This window comes from Drosophila ananassae, chromosome 3R (assembly GCF_017639315.1).
Source record: "Drosophila ananassae strain 14024-0371.13 chromosome 3R, ASM1763931v2, whole genome shotgun sequence".
Lineage (NCBI taxonomy): Eukaryota > Metazoa > Arthropoda > Insecta > Diptera > Drosophilidae > Drosophila > Drosophila ananassae.
The window spans coordinates 23745425-23757509 of NC_057930.1; the positions used below are offsets into that span (position 1 = coordinate 23745425).

Below are 12085 nucleotides of genomic sequence, written 5' to 3' on the forward strand. Positions count from 1 at the left end.
TTCTTTCATATTTGATTTATTTATCATTTTGCGGTCTTTTTCTTGTCGAACGAGAAGCATTATCAAAGTGACCAACATATGTATGTAATTTGATTAGGATTAGTGTCCGCTAATTGGTTACGATCGCAATTTTATTATTTTCATTTTCGTCGTAGCCTGTTCGATTGACGTTAATTAAATTACTAATTTGACTTGGTTATACAAAGCACAGATGCACGGTAAGTATGTGTGTATGGGGGGCATTGGCGTGGTGTGGGGACAGTGGGGGGTCGTAAATCGTATAAAAAACAGTATTATTATCCGTAACTAGAGTTTGGCAGCTGCGAATTCAACCGAATATCTTGTCGAAACAGACGTGGCAGTATGGCTTGTCCTTTTGCTCCTTGAACGTTCCCTTGTTCAATTGCTTCAAGCAGAAGGCACAGACGAAGTGTTCCGGATGGAATTTCTTGAACATGGCCGTAATGCAACGTCCGGTGATCGGTTTTGAGCATCCAGCGCACAACGAGCCGCGCTTCGCGTGGTAGTGGGTCTCGCAATAGGGCAGTCCCTCGTGGTCAAAGAAAGAGCCACCCTGGAATGGCTGCCGGCAGTCCTGCAAAAAAAATTATAATACAAAACATTAATATTTAAACTTCAATTATGATCTGGTAAAATAGTTTATGTGGTGCTCCTTAACATATTTCGTAAATGGCCCCAAAAAATAGGTGTATCTTTGTCACTTTTCTTCCGATTCTTGAGCGGAATACTTCAAACGAATTGTATTTCTATTCCCCTTCAATCTGCACTAAAATCTAAGAAACTTTTTTTCGATCCAAATTTTTTAAATTTTCCTGATGGATCCCCTTGCGAAATCCGGGTTCTTCATATATGGTCCCAAACAGTAGCTATATCTTGGTCAATATTCATCCTGTTCTTAAGCGGAATACCTCAAACGAATTGTATTTTGATTCTCCTTCAATCTACATCAAAATCTGAGAAAACATTTTTCGATCCTTATTTTCCAAAATTTTTTAATGGATCCCCTTGCGAAATCCGGGTTATCCATATATGGCCCCAAACTATAGGTGTATCTTGACTAATAAGCATCCGATTCTTGAGCGGAATACATCAAACGATTTCTATTTCGATTCTCTTTCATTCTGCATCAAAATCTAAGAACAGCATTTTTTATTGATATTTTCCCCAATTTTTTTGGTGAAGCTCCTCTCCCAGACACCCAACCAAGCTTGCACTTTTTATGAAATTTTAAATAACACCTGTTCTTTTCAAATACAGTATATGACAGAATGAACCGGTTACTGCGCCATTAGATGAAAACTACAAACAGTCTCTTGGCACTTGACATTCGTGCAAATATGTGTTTCGGATATGAAAAAATATTATAGGTATGAGGATGATGTATTGTGGGCCAAATGGCTTCTGCAGTCGCCGTCTGAGGCTAATTATGACCATAAATTAGTTGCCATATAGCATGACTGACCAGCAAACCGATCAAGAGTCGTCAACATCATACTTTCTGTGCGAAATTTTACGCCTGACCTGAAAAACCTAATTAGAATTTGTGACAAACAGAAAAGTGTCGGATGGACTTGACCAGTACCCTGTGCCTGGGCCCACTGTGCATGGGCTCTGGTCTTCGGGCTAATTGAAAACGAAATTTTAACATTTCAAAAACACTAGAAACGCAGAAATTTAAATATGATAAATATACAGGGGGAGAGGACCGGCCAAAGACATTTGTTTTAATCCCATTTTATTTTTTGGGTTTTTGGAAAAACATTTCAACAGCGAGCAGCAACAGCAGCAGGAACAGCAACAATTGTCTTAAGACAATAACATTTTGCGCACGCTTTTGGCCAAGTTCCAACCAAGCGAATGGCCCAGAGCCAGGGGAGTGATAAAGAAAGGGGTGGTGAGAACGGAGGACGATATCATCGAGGCGGCAAACAGCAATCGGGCCATGGAGAGAAGGACCATTGAGAACCTGATATGTGCATACTAGGGGGGAAGAACTATTTTCGGTTTTCACCTCCTCATAACAAATCAATCATTCCATAAACAACAGGTGCAGCAATTTCCCTTGAAAATTTTAACAAAATTTTCCTCGTTGATTATTGTGAGTGCTGCCCATATAAGTGGAGCATGGCAACAATAACAAAATCAAATAATCAATATCGGTGTGAACTATAAATACAACTCAAGTATGTGGCACACATTTCTACCAATCAATTGGAGAAATTCTCTAACGAAAATACTATATATAATGAGTATATATTAAATGCAATTTCAAGTCTATTTTTAGATAATATATTTTGGAAAAATATATTACTTTCAGCCATTCGTCTTCGAGTGTGTAGTTTAGCTAATCAATCCAATTAACACCCTGGGATTCCCATTAGGTCTAGGCAATAAACAATGCGAATCCTAAGTCTAATATAGACAGATATACGGCCGAGCAGAGCATACTATATGGCGGTTCTATAATGCCTCTATAGAACGTCAGCAACGAAAATAGTCTCAACTAGTAAATTAATTGCTCGCGCTAATCGGAATCTATTCCACAATATTGTAATTTGTTTAGCAACAACAATGGCAACAGGAAAGAAATTGCGGGGGTGGGTGACAGGCGCAGAATCGTATGTCAAGGCCAGCACACTGACACTGACCTTGACACGAGGTCTGCCAACCCCCTTCCCCACAGCCGCGTGTACACGGCGTGGTAGGTGGGTTGTGGGTGGTGGGCGGTGTCTGAGGGTCACCGTCACCTTGAAAAGTTATAAGAATTTTACAACTTTTCTCTCCCATTTTTCTTTCTTGTTTTTTTGTTTATTATTATTTTTTTTTTGTGTTTTTTGTTTTTTAATATGTAATTATTAAAATTTTATTTACAAAAACAAATTACAATATTGTTGCTCATTTTTATAAATGAATTAAAATTTAAAAAGTACCTATTAACTTAAGCCTACAAAAATTGCATATAAAGAGTTCAACGAGTCAGTTTTGGGCCGGGTCAGGGGCAAAGGGGCAAAGACCATCATAGAGGGTTAAAAATCATTTCTCCAGCGGCGCCTGCCCCCTTCTTCTATAAAAAGGGGTGGGCCAGCTGGGGGTTCTAACTGGGACTGGGACTGGGGTTGCTGCTGATGATGTTGCTGCTGCTGCTGCTGTGTTGCTGTGTTGCTGTTGTGCCTGTTGCTCCTAGACCCGCAACGAAAATAGACCAAGACGGACGGCGGGCAGCTGTTTGTTAATATTTTTTTTTTTGCCCACAAGTCTCTTCATGATGCTGATTATAAAAAATAAAAAGTGGCACGCAGCTAGATACAAAAATGTATCTAAAGCTGCCACCTCCATTGGGTCTATTTTCGTTTGGCTGCTGAACTTCAGCAACAAGTTTTTGGTGATGCTGCTGAATGCCAATGAGGATGGGGATGCTGCCGCCTTATTCCTCCTCATCAACGCCCACGCACTGTGGGCAGACGGGCTTGCCCTCCATGGCATAGAAGGACTTGCCGCGGACGGCCTTCTTGCAGTCCTAAAAGGTCACACCAGAAAGGTTAAGGTTGATGTCAAAAGTTCAAGTACTCTATAGATTCAAAAGATTAATCTTGAATCTTCAGAGATCTCAGAAGAATATGAATATAAATTATTTAAAATAGTATGATCATAAACCTACCCTGCAGACGAAGCAGTCCGGATGCCACTGCGAGTTCAGCGCCGAGATGTAGTTCTCCATGATGGCCCGGTTGCAGCCATTGCACTTCGGGGCGAACATCTCGAAGTAGTCGTTGCGGCAGTAGGGCTTGCCATCGCGTTCATGGAAACCCTCCTCGCCGAACTGCTGGCCGCACTGGGCGCAGAAGAAGTGCTCCGTGTGCCAGGTCTTGTCCAGCGCCGTGACGCACTTGTCCAGAATGGCGCCGTTGCAGTAGGCACATCGTGGACTAAACAGATTGTGGTAATCGGGCTCGCAGTAGGGGAAGCCATCGCGCTCGAAGAAGTTGCGGGTTCCGAGCTCCTGGCTGCAGTGGTTGCAAGTGAAGTGCTCCGGATGCCAGGTCTTGCCCAAGGCGGTGATCACCTGGCCGACAATCGGCTTCTCGCAGGCATTGCAGCAGCCCTTCTGTACAGTATTGACTCCTTGGCGACTCATATTGGCCTGTAGGTTTCCTAGCATAGAATCCAACTGATCCTCGCGACTGTCCTCGACGATGGTCGTCTCCTCGATCGTCTGGGTGAGATGTGCCTGTTGGCTGCCCTTGTTCGGTCTGGCGTAGTCGGTCACCGTCTGGTGTTGCAGTGTCGACGAGTGTTGCTGGGAGTGGTTGTTGCCTGTTCCTGGTCCGGTTCCGTTTCCGTTGCCGATACCGTTGCTACCGTTGCTGACCTGTGAATGGTTTCAAAAACAGTATCCCAATTAGTTCCTTCGATCCTTTTTTTTCAGATTTCTCTGTCAGATTTCTCTGTACAGTTGGGGGTTCTGTGATCTTACGTCGATGTGCCTGCCGCGACTGAATCAAAAGTTGTGCGAGCGCTAGTACAAAAACTTTTGCTTTTAGCCGCCGCCACAAAAAAAAATCAAAATATCGAAAATAATGTTTCTCTTCCTCTTCGCACAGATTCTCCTGCCCCCAAATCCGCATCTGTGTGCGTCCGTATCTATGCGTGTGTGTGTGTGTGTGCCCCCATCTCTGTGTGTGTCTCGTTGCGCACGACGCTCTCCTCATATGCAAAGAAAAGCATTTTTTTTCTACGTTGACGTAGTTTTCGTTCATTGCCAAAAATACGAACGACTTCCAACTGGCCGCCTGGCTGCCTGGCTGCCTGGCTGCCTGGCTGGCAGGCTGCCTGGCTGGCAGGCGGGTGCAGAGTGGGCGGTGGCCAGGGGGTGGGGATTCTCCTCTGGCCACCGCCTCTGTCTGCAGATTCACGGTTCTGTCCGCCTCTGTATATGTGTATGTCTGTCGAGTCTCCATTTCAATATTCAATTTTTCTTTCATAAACTTTGCCTTTTCATTGGACCCCTTGCGTTCTGCCTGCTTCAGCTCTACTAAGTAGACGGCTAATTGAGCATCCTACGATTTTGGCAAGGGCAGGATCAGCAAACATTAGGGTGCACAACTAAGAGTCTATAATTCTACTCAATATTTTATCTCTAAAAGTTTTCAAATTCTATATTTTATAGTTCCTAACTTTTCTCCCTTTTTTTGGATATATCTTCATAGTCTTATGATCCTGGAAATCTTGTATTCTGCATTTCAAAAAATGTTTCTAAAAAAATATTCGTAGAATCTTAAACCTGTCTTAATTAGATTATTGATTATCTTAAAATATAATATTCCAACACTTCTTTTATTCAAAACTTAATTAACTTAGAGTGACAAATTATTTAATCGTCATACGATTTAGTTAATCAGACTATTATATTTCTTAAGTACTTATTAATTGCATATATATTTTGAGGTGTAGATATATTTTGATGATTTAAAGGCCTCTTAATCAGTAGACGTTTAAAAAAAATAAGAGTAACATGGGTATAATATAATACAAAAAAAATTCCTAATACCTATAATATACTACCTAATATATACTAATACCTATAAATCCCTAACCATATTCTAGAATTTTCTATCTAATAAGACTGTTATCAATTTTTCGTAAACCGTGCCGCCCGACTCCCGCCACTGGAAACTTCGCTCCTGTGTCCTATTGCCATTGGCTTCAGCGTTAGCGTGTTATAGCGTCCTCCTATTTTCCCCAATATTATCTTTTTGGCTATTTTAAGACCCAAATCGTACACAACACAGAGAGTAGAATGGAACCGTGGAGATGGTCGCCTGACGTGGAGTATAAAAATCGACGTCGGCCGGCCGGCGGACAGGATTTCCCCATAAAAAGTGCATGAGCGTGTTTGGCACACGCTTCCAGTTGTGGCCAATAAACAAGGATGCTGGGAGCTGGGAGCTGGGAGGGACAGGACAGGAAGTGGGTACCGAGGAAATCTCTGTCAGGGCTGGCGGGAAAATTCAAATTCGAATGCGGTTTTTGGGCAGCAGATGATGGCAATGAAAGGCCAAACAAGAGTATAGAACACCAGAGACACACACCAGCCCCATATAGAGATCGTTGGGGCTGTATGGCCGAGGAAATGAAGGAAAATAAAATAAAAAACGCTTTCAAAAATAGCCATGCAAATGATTTGCAATGAAAAACTATAGAAAGAGCGGGCACTGTGGAAAAGCGTTGACACGAGAGGCTAGAGGGCGGAAGTGGGGGCCGAGTGTCTGTATGTGGGTTGGAAAATTGCTGGGAAAATCCTACGTGCCGTGTGCAATATTGTTTATATCCGAATATAATATTATTTTCTTTTTTTTCGCACAAACACTAAAGCATTTAGAAAGAGACGGCCTGAGAGGCTTTCCTATTTAATTTTCATATTTATCATATCAACAAAAGTCACGGACACGCCTTGTTCCGCCCAGTCTTCACCGCCCCCCGGTCTTCCCTCGGCGAGTGGCAGAAAATTGAAAATGAAATTAAATAATTAACAGGCCGACCTCTCATATACAGTTCTTATGCCGACTGCCTGCCATTCGTCAATGACATTGAATTGCAATTTACTCGAAAAATACGCACTCGAGTGTCTGGTTGATTGCAGCCAAAGGCTAAGATTCTGTTTAAGATTGCCAAGAATGCGAATATTTTCCACTTGATAATTATTAATTAATTAATGCGAAAGGAATAACAAAGTGACAAACTGCCAATTGGCTGCATTCTTTGAAGACGAGTCGAGAATTCTGGGAGGGAGATCGGATCAGGGACTGTGTTTTCAAATAGGGTGCAGAATAATTTCTTTTCTGTTTTATAATTTTATTAAATTTATAATAAATATAGATACTAAATGCCACATCAAGATATATAGAAACGGCCAGTAAATCACCTTGTCTAAGGCAACAAAATATCATTTAAATACTTTCGCTTAGCCGACTGTCAAAAGAATAACGATTTATTTTAAGATATTGCTAATTTTTTAGATAAATGTTTAAGTTTTAATGGGAAGTTATTTATGGCACATATTCCCTTGATAAACAAAGTCCCTTCAGTTGAGTTATTGGCGCAGTTTCCAGGCCATGATTGATGGCTTCCATTACCGAACTGATCCAAGGAGGGGAACTTCCCACCAGCCTTGACCCAGATCCATTGAAATTGAGGGAAAGGAGCAGCCGGACTGCAGTATATTAAGCTCATAAAAGCAAAAAATAAGAAACAATATAAAAAGAAACCGAATAGGATGCAAAAGACATCTGCTAAAATACATCATCCCCATAGGCGTTCCGTTCAAGATGTCAGAAAGTCAGAAAGTTCTAAAAACAAATGTCAGACATGTGAGAGAAAAAAACAGGCTAATCCAAATGAGCGGAAACAATATTGTTTTTATGCCACACATCCAGTCAAGGAACTGTGCACTGCACGGACAATAAAATGAATATTTTGTTTACTCGATTGCCATCCCATTTGATTCATGACTTAATGAGAAAGTTATAGGCGGATTATAGACCTTATAGAGACTGGCCATGTGTAAGGAGGAAGAGCTTTGGCGCCGTGTGCAATAAATCGCCCAAATGTGACAATCACCTATACTCCCCATCATAATCGGACTTCATTAGCCCAGTCGATTTATGTGGATCATAAAAATAACACGGCTCACCTTCGCAGCACGTTGGACGCTGATGTCAAAGTCAAGACCTCATCCGGACGACCAAAGGGATGGATAGTCGGAGGATCGCGATCGCGATCGAGACTGTCATTAGATTCCCTCGACTGACATGCGTCACACGATTTGCGATGATAAATCTGTTCATTTTATGGTTTTTATTACCAGCAACATGGTTTCAACTACAGCTGCTATGGGCCGAGCGATGGGCCGCTAAAAATATCCAAGCAGATAATAGAAAAGCCGGAAAGCGCCGACCAGGGGATGTGGTGGTGGTGGCAGGTGCAGGTAAAGTACAAAGCCTTCGACCTCATCCCCGTCGATCGGACGCTGTTCAAAGTGAGCGTGACGCTCCGACAGGTGAAAAAGTGAAAACATTTGCGGCATTCGCAACAAATTATTAACAAACGGTCTGCATCACACAATAGATGGGCGGATATATTCACAGATACACAGATACTGATAGTTTAATTGGGAATTAATTCGAGATGTGAACAAAACTGTTGGCAATTTCCAAATATTTATCAAGAAAATAAGTGAATTGGAGGTTGATTGGATATGGCCCCCATCTGGGTATGATTCTGACACCCAATACTAATAATACTATTTAATTAAAAAGCAATCACCCATTGTTTTAGTATGGAACTAAAGATTCAAGTCTCTTTGACAATCTGCTGATACTATTATCTCATTAAGATTATGATGAACTTTTAGACAAAGGCATTCTTAAACTATTTATTTAATTTATCTCATAACATTCTTGCTCTGACCTTATGTCTTATCACATTTGTTTAGTTTTTTATACGATTTTAAGATCTAATATCATGAACTTGAGGTTTCTAAGAGGAAAGAGTCTAAGACTCAGTTCCAAGTACATAGTTTGATAAAATTAAAGATGAATTATACATTTCTTTAATGTTTAAAATTATCAGTGACCTCTAATAGACCCTATAGTTTCTATGTCCCTCCAAAACTCACCTTAAAATCGGATAGGGATGCCATCAGGTCGTCCAACTCCTTGGTGGCCTGCGACGTGTATGCCTGGTGAACCTGCTGGCCCGGAACAGCATGGTTGGGCGTGTAAGAGTCCTTCTGCTGCACTATCTGCTCCTCCACCGTGCCAACTGCAAAGCCCAAGCAAACATCAATTAGTAAACACATCTCAGAAGGCTAAGATATCTGATGGGTAAGTACCTGGACCATCGGGACCCGTCAACTTCTCCGTCTTGGTTTCACGCACCGTGATGGTGACATGGCGTCCCGGCGTCGGTGATTTGTGTGCAGATCTGTTAAATAAATAGGATCAAAGTTAATCTCTGTATAAGTTAGAAGGATTTATTTATTGGCTCACCCATTGGGCACGGCGTAGATGTGGGCATTGTCTAGTTCATTCAACAGGCTGTCCATGGTGGGACGCTCCTCCACGGTGGCATAGCTGTTGTAGGTGTTGTACTTCGAGACCGGAGTGCTGTAGTTGACCGGCACATCGACTTCTACAAAGAATCAATATTTATTCTATACTCTTTAAGGAAAAGCCCTTCTGACTTACCCTTTTTGTCAGAGCCATTATAACGAGCATTTTGCAGATCTTGCAACAGAGAGTCCAACTCCGAAAGGCCTGAACTTCCTGCAGCCGGACGTGGCAGGGAGCCCTGATTGGCGTAACTAGGAACAGCCGAGGAGCCATTGAACTCCGCCGCCGTTGGTGACCGAGTCTCCACGTTGTAGTGTTCTTGATACTAAGAAATATAATATTTTTGAGTAAATAAAATGATCAGACTTATGTATTCATGTTCCACTCACCACCTGGGGCTGTGCCTTGCCCCTCAAGCTGCCGTAACCCGGAGTGTTGTCCACAAACTGCTGCTGCAGGGGTTGTGACTTGGGCTGGACTGTTCCATATTGTGGCTGAGGTGGCTGTGGATGGCCTGGAACACTGTTTTGCAGGTCGGCAAGGAGAGCATCTAGAAGGATAAAACAAGGAACATGATTAATATTTTAAATTAACGCTATTTTTAGGCATTTAAATCTCTTGTTAATATTTCTTAATGTCTACCCAGATTGTCGTAATCCCCATAGTTGGCCATTCTGCTTCCGGACTTCCTCAAGTATTTTCTTTTCAAATTCCTAGCTTCGGGCACTTGTCACTGCACCTCTGACGCATAGCTCTCTGATAACTGAACGGAGAACCCACTTCGCAGCCAGGTGACACACATAGCTCCGGACAAAAGTTCCTGATAACGTTTTGTTTGTTTTCTCTTTTCTTGGCCCGATGATCTTGGTTGTGGTTGTGGTCTTGGCTAGTGGGGGCTAGTAATTAAAAGCTTATATTAAGGGAAGTGCTATCCAAAATAACCCTATCTTAACTGCCAGTGTTGCAGGCAATTTACACTTGAACTTGTCACTATTCCCACACAAAGTAACCCCATAACACCCACTAGCCAGCCACTTGTTCCATTCAAAAACTTACCCAGACGTCTCTCAAACGCGCCCACCTTAAAGCAGTCGTTGAGGGGTGAACTGTGGAACGACGATGATATCAGTTTCGAAGGCATTTCACGCACTAAATTTGGCCAGAATCGAAGGTATCGAAATTGTTCGTTTGATTGTCACTCGATTGCCGTAGTCTGGACCACTATAAACGGCAGTTTAGTTTAATATTTTTCGACAAATTCAGCAGCCATCCAGCATCCACCAACAATAACCGAAAGTTCAGTTGCCAACTGACCAAACTAAAGCACTGAAAACTCAATCAATTCGCGGCCCAAAGATACACCCACACTGCAGTCCAAAACTAGCCAAACACAGAGGGTGATTAAAGATACATATATCGGATATACATATATACATATAGTGGCGGGGTATGTACAATTTTTGATTCAGTTTAGGTGGGACGAAGTTGTCGAACGGGCCAAAAATCGCACCAAGTCACGAAAAATGGCATCTAAGCGATGGCATAATATTTGCCAGTGTATGAGTGTTATTCAAGGCACTGAGAGAAATCAGTGATCATTTTTAATAAATTCAATAATAAAATAAAATCAACATAGATTTTATAATAGAGATTAGCTGGAGAGATCTTAAGATCTTTTGATTCTTCAACCTCTTAAAAGAAAAACATTTCTTTCAGTGTACATATTTTATAATTTTAATGTTGTTTGCATTCTTGGCGCTTCGAAAGCAAAACAAGACGGGGAAGTGGCTAAACAACACTATAATAGTGGATATAAATGATCGAGTATTGGGAGGAGTAGACTCCAGGTTACTTTGAGGTGAGCCGAAAGTACCTCTAATGCCGTCACCCCTGTCACCTGTCGCCCCCCATCACGCTCTTGAGACCATCACTGTGCCACCAAAACACGGAAAAGACATGACAGCAGGCGATTAAGCCATAAGGCTAGAAAATAAATCATTTTTTTTGTGGGGAAATAGAGGAAAAGGCACACCTGTAACTGGGCCAATGCCAAGAGAGAGCGAGGAAAACTGGGGAAAGCTTTCCACTCAACAGCCAAATTGAGTGAAAATCTATATTTTTGAGTTATATAAAATAATAAGAAAATAAGGTGTGACGCGAATTATTCTGCTTGGCAGGCCAATTTATAACAAGAGGGTGATGGGTGTGATGCTCGGATCATACACACATTTAGACATTTTGCATTATTGGGAACGAAAATCAGGCAAATTATTTCGCAATATTTTTAAAAATAGTCCTAAACTGAGAGATCGAACATGTGGTTGACGAGCAAAATCATTGAGACCACCATATGTGGGTACTGTCTGTACTCCCTCCCTCCCGTTTCCAATGAAATCTGGGGGAAAAAGGGGCTATAGAGTCTATATATAGGACAGGGCAGGGTTATCAGAACGTCATGCTTCAGTGGGTCAACATGGAAAGACTGAAGAACTGAGCTGAGAAAGAGTGAGATTTTTAAATTTATGATGTTCCAGGGGGAAATGGATTATTAAAAAAGGAAAGCATATCATAAATTATTCAAGAGCTATTTTTAGAAGAGGTTTGGAATAAGTTTTGAAACTAATTAGTTAAAAAACTTGTATTATTCTCTGAGATATCTATTGTTTCTCTGTTTAAGAGACCCCTTTCTTGTTTGTTTCTTGGAAAATATTTCATTTAAAAGACATTGTCACATATTAGTTTCATAGAATGCAGTGGCAGAGGCAGCTGGCTTGATTAAAATGCAATTAAAATCAATTAAGAGCCACCATAAAAGTTGTCAGCCGCCTCGCAGTAGTTTGTCAATGGCTTGCTGGAGTTGCACTTAATCAAGAGTGTGTACCCAGGCCTCGGAGTTTGCCTCGAAGAGTGAGACCTGAGACCAGAGACCAGAGGCCTGAGATCTGAGAGGAGGC

At 41.7% G+C, this 12085-nt stretch overlaps 1 protein-coding gene across 6 annotated transcripts in view; it reads right to left on the minus strand.

The window, feature by feature from the left end:
* Positions 1-12085, minus strand: part of LOC6498009 (paxillin) — a 27406-nt gene continuing 15321 nt past the window's right edge. For 2 of the 6 annotated variants that reach the window (XM_014906436.3, XM_014906434.1), the window contains exons 2-8: positions 9521-9681; positions 9267-9456; positions 9069-9210; positions 8912-9003; positions 8696-8841; positions 3680-4390; positions 1-595 (exon numbers count right to left, since the gene is read on the minus strand). In XM_014906436.3, coding sequence (XP_014761922.1) covers positions 329-595; positions 3680-4390; positions 8696-8841; positions 8912-9003; positions 9069-9210; positions 9267-9456; positions 9521-9681 — 1709 coding nt within the window. In that variant the 3' untranslated portion in view covers positions 1-328. Of the gene's footprint in view, positions 596-2741; positions 3539-3679; positions 4391-4495; positions 4647-8695; positions 8842-8911; positions 9004-9068; positions 9211-9266; positions 9457-9520; positions 9682-9773; positions 9889-10187; positions 10353-12085 lie in introns of those variants that run through there. The other 4 variants (XM_001961846.4, XM_014906433.3, XM_044716459.1 and 1 more) reach the window with 4 other exon arrangements.